At 37.1% G+C, this 4,819-nt stretch overlaps 1 protein-coding gene across 1 annotated transcript; it reads left to right on the top strand.

Annotated features, from left to right (window-relative positions):
- The first annotated feature begins 1,786 nt into the window (after nucleotides 1-1,786).
- Nucleotides 1,787-4,338, top strand: NAP1L2 (nucleosome assembly protein 1 like 2). The gene has a single exon (XM_015087913.3). The coding sequence runs from the start codon at nucleotides 2,145-2,147 to the stop codon at nucleotides 3,531-3,533; it is 1,389 nt and encodes a 462-aa protein (XP_014943399.1). The 5' UTR covers nucleotides 1,787-2,144; the 3' UTR covers nucleotides 3,534-4,338.
- The last annotated feature ends 481 nt before the right edge of the window (nucleotides 4,339-4,819 follow it).

The following is a 4,819-nucleotide window of genomic DNA, read 5'->3' as shown; positions in this document are numbered from 1 at the left end:
TCATATACTTTTGTTATATGTAATGAAACACATCATTCCCTTTATGGTTTCTGTGACTGCATGTATGACTATGAAGGACTCTTCAATCTTAAAATTAGATGGCACACATTCTCCTCATCTCTTAATAGTTTGGTTTAACGTCATAATATATTTATATAATAGTGGGTTTTCTTTTAAAATTACATTTTTAGAAACTACTTAAGTATACTGGAATATGTTAGTGAGAGGGAAAAGTTTATAAAATAGTTTATCTCAGTTTTATTTTGAGAAAACTCTAGCCTAAACAGAACACATATGTAGACATGTTAGAAAGAACAAGACCAAAATGTTCACATTGGTTCTCTCAGGGTTGTGAGATTACTAGTGATTTCTGTTATACTCTAAAATTTTCCTCATTTTCCAAATTTTACAAAAATAAGCATGTGTTGTATTTATATCAGATAACTACAAGGAATGGTGCAACTCTAGAACCAGAAAAAAGGAAACTTGGAAAGCAATGAATGGACTCATAACAAGGGACCTACCAGATCAATACATAAGCCTGAAAACTGAATTTTGTAAATCTTGTAATGATACACAGTACACAGAAATAAAATATGAAAAAAGAAAAAAAATTACCAGTATACTGCAAGAGTCTGAAAAGAAATAAAATATGTAAACAGTGTTTATCTCTGTGATAATAACACAATACAGATTGTTTAAATCTGGGAAATAGTAAAATTTTTAAAATTATTCAATTAATAAATGACCAACATTGGAAATATGGACAAAATAAACATCATCAATGATTCCTAACCAGAGGAAATTTTTAAATGACTGCATACATAGCATTCCACCTTGTGAATACTCTGTCATATATTTAACCATGTCTGTAATGCTGAGATTTAGAATATTTTCAGTAACAAAAGGGTCAAGCAAGTGCTGTGATTTGTAAAATAAATATTACTTTACATTTAAACATTTCTTTTTAAAATTCCCAATGGCTTGACAGCCAGAATCAAAAAGGAGGAAGAGGGAAGTCAGTATTAGGAGTGAGTTACTGATTAGCCAGGCAACTGGTTTATTGTCTTGTGTGTTCACTTGTCAGACAGTTGGATACAGCACGTTGGATCTTCACCAAAGTTTAACTAGGCTGTATTTCACACTAACCTTAACTAATCACGTCTTCTGTCCCCTCTCCTATCCCAGGAAATGTTAGGAGCATTTCCAATTTAAAATTGCTGCTCACTTACCATTAAGCTTGTGGAAAATACAGTAAAAAAACAAAAATAGAATATTTAAATCACTGTCAGTTACATCACCTTAAGACCAAGATAGCTAATTTCTTTTTAGTGTTTTCCCTTCTGCCTCTCTTTATAAATTCCTCCCCAAACCCCTTTCCTCCTCCCAGAGCCTGGGGCTAAAATTAAAGGGACAAATTTAGGATGGGTGGATGCCTTGTCTTCTCTCCTTGTCCGACATTTTAGGTACTATTTTCTTTTAGCTTTTCTTGAAATCATAAAAGTATAATACTAGTTACAAATTGAAAGAATAAACAAATAAAATTTAAGTTTCTGGAAAAATCAGGGGTGGGGGTGGGGGTTGGAGGTTAAGTTAGAGGTAGATGAATCAGCTATATTAGAGAACCTGGGAAGGTGAGCGGGCTTGGAAACTTGATAGATCTAATAATTTATTGGCTCAGGATTTGTCAATCACTGTAGCCCAGCAAATGAAATTAGAGCAGAGTCGTAGGGAGGAAGGGAGTGACTCAGCAAACTATATGCACCAAGAAAATCTAGTCAGGAGACGTCTGCGTAATCATACTGTGGCACCATTTTTTTCTTGCGGCACTAGCTGCTTGCGGAGGAGGTCTGCCCACTGCAGCTCTCCGCAGTCTCTGGATGGTTCCTGCAAGACCGACCATCGCCTTCTCTGCACTCCAGCCCAGGGCACCATTGCCTCCTCCCGCTTCTCGCGGCTTCAGCACAGCCTTCATCCCGGCAGCAGCCTCAACCATTACTCTTGCAGCCTGCCACCACTGCGCATTCCACCTCTGTCCCAGCCGCCGCTGCTTCTGCTTTTCCGGTGAGTCTTTCCCTGCGGAGGTCAGGTCTCCTTCCTTATCTTGGCGATAGCCACCTTAAGCGTGTAAGGTCCTTTGAAAAATGGCCGAGTCAGCCGACCGCAAGGAACTGTTAGAATCTAGTCAAGAAGAGGCTGGTAATAAGGTAATGATGGAGGGACCCGGGGAACAACCGGAGCGCAGTGAAGATGTCGCAGCTGGGCCTGGAGATGATAAAGTGCACGGTGAGGAAGCCGCCGCAGGGGCTGGGGAAGAAGGGGAGAAAGGTGAAGATGCTGCTGCTAGGTCCGGGGAAGGCGGGGTAAAAGATGAAGATACTGATGAGGATTCAGACACAGACCGTCCAAAAGGACTTATTGGTTATCTTTTAGATACAGACTTTGTTGAAAGTCTGCCTTTGAAAGTTAAGTACCGTGTATTAGCCCTCAAAAAACTTCAAACTAGAGTGGCCAATCTGGAATCCAAATTTCTGAGGGAATTTCATGGCATTGAAAGGAAGTTTGCTGAAATGTATCAACCGTTACTGGAAAAAAGACGTCAGATCATAAATGCAATCTATGAACCTACAAAAGAGGAATGTGAATATAAGTCAGACACTGAGGACTACGATGATGAGATGTATGATGAGGAAGAAATGGATGGTAATGAGGAGGGTCTGGTACGTGAGTATATGGATGAAGATGATGGTTGTGAAGGATATTATTATGATTATGCTGTCGAGGAGGATGATGACGATGACGAGGATACTGATGACGACATCGAGGCTACCGGAGAAGAGAATAAAGAAGAACAGGATCCTAAAGGAATTCCTAATTTTTGGCTGACTGTATTAAAAAACGTTGACACACTCACTCCTTTGATTAAGAAATATGATGAGCCTATTCTGAAGCTCCTGACAGATATTAAAGTGAAACTTTCAGATCCTGGCGAGCCTCTCAGTTTCACGCTAGAATTTCACTTCAAGCCCAATGAATATTTCAAAAATGAGCTGTTAACAAAAACTTATGTGCTGAAGTCAAGGCTGGCGTATTATGATCCCCATCCCTATAGGGGAACTGCAATTGAGTATTGCATAGGCTGTGAGATAGATTGGAATGAAGGTAAGAATGTCACTTTGAAAACCATCAGGAAGAAGCAGAAACACCGGATCTGGGGGACAATCCGAACTGTAACTGAAGATTTTCCCAAGGATTCGTTCTTCAATTTCTTTACTCCTCATGGAATCAACTCAAATGGAAAGGATGGAAATGATGATTTTTTACTTGGTCACAATTTACGTACTTACATAATACCAAGATCAGTGTTGTTTTTCTCAGGTGATGCACTTGAATCTCAGCAGGAGGGGGTAGTTAGGGAAGTTAATGATGCAATTTATGACAAAATTATTTATGACAATTGGATGGCTGCAATTGAGGAGGTTAAAGCTTGTTGCAAAAATCTTGAGGGAATAGTAGAAGATGTTGATCGCTAAAGCAAAGTGTACTTGGTCCTGACATTAACTGCTGTAGATCTAGTTACTCAAGATGCAAGAAGTTAATTAGAGCTTTGTGTTCTGAATTTTTTCTTGTAGGGTCATTTAAAACGTAGGTCTCAGAAATATGAGAGAGATTTAAATACTAATTAATGTGACCTTGCATTTTAGTAGTAGAATGTTTTCAAGAAATATAAACTGTGGTAGATGGTTTAAAATATCTATATAATGTGTAGTTTAATCCTTCTAAAGTCCTTTAAACATATAGCTATTAATCTGTGGCTGTGAATATTATCAGAACTGCTAAATGAGACCAACATTTGTTTGGAAAGAAAATCTTGGAGAACCAACCCAAGGTTTTTTTAAGCTGTGTGTGTGTGTGTGTGTGTGTTTTCTTAGTCCTTTATCTAGTGGGTTTATTCTCTTGTACCTGCTTCATTTTGCAACAAAATACAGTAGAATTTAAAACTTGAATGCTTAAGAAGCCTGCATATGGTTAAAATTTTCAGGTAAAACTGCATTTATTGTTAGTAACCGCTTATTCATAGGCTCTTGTATTTTATTTGACCATGATAAATAATAAAACTTAGTTATATTGAGGTTATTGTTTATCAGTGAAGTGTTAATTACAGTGCTTTCAAAAGATTGCCACATGTTGTTCTGTGTAATTATGTAAACTGTAATTACAGTGTGTAATTTCTCTTCCTATAGTACACTTAATCATTCATTGGAAGTAATCACATGAACATTTTGAAAAGTTTTTTTCATGTTCTTTCACTGCGAAATAAAATAAATAAAAATTTCAGTGTGTTTCCTGTTTTACAACTTATCTTTTTTTCTCATTATAAAAGTGTTATGCCTATTGGAAAACATTTAGGAAATACTAAACAATACATTGATTAAACCAAAATCCATATACTCACTCCCCAAAGATAAGCACTGTTAATGTCTTGATTTACTTTCTATTATTTTTCAATGTGTTTAAATATGCATGCAGATTTACTAACACTATACTTAGATGTGCAAAGAAACTATCTTAGGTTTTATAACTAATGTAATTTTAATTCTGAGTGCACCTCCACACCCCAAGTTTGCAGAGAAACAAAACTCAGTTTTAATCCAGGAAATTAACTGCTGTTTATAATTTAAACACTGCATAAATAACAGGCTCCTGTGTGTTAGTCTATATTTCAGATTTACCTACCCTTCCACAATGTCATCTGGATGTACAGGGGCTTATATTGTTTTATGACATTGGTGGGGAGGGGGCTGCACTGACCAGGGAA

The sequence above is a fragment of the Acinonyx jubatus genome, chromosome X (assembly GCF_027475565.1).
Source record: "Acinonyx jubatus isolate Ajub_Pintada_27869175 chromosome X, VMU_Ajub_asm_v1.0, whole genome shotgun sequence".
NCBI classification, from domain to species: domain Eukaryota; kingdom Metazoa; phylum Chordata; class Mammalia; order Carnivora; family Felidae; genus Acinonyx; species Acinonyx jubatus.
The sequence above is the reverse complement of the archived record's forward strand: the minus strand, read 5'-3'. Positions and strand labels throughout refer to the sequence as shown.

What these genes read in the sequence shown, in the direction of transcription:
- NAP1L2 (XM_015087913.3), top strand. Translation starts at nt 2,145, where the DNA reads ATGGCCGAGTCAGCCGACCGCAAGGAACTGTTAGAATCTAGTCAAGAA.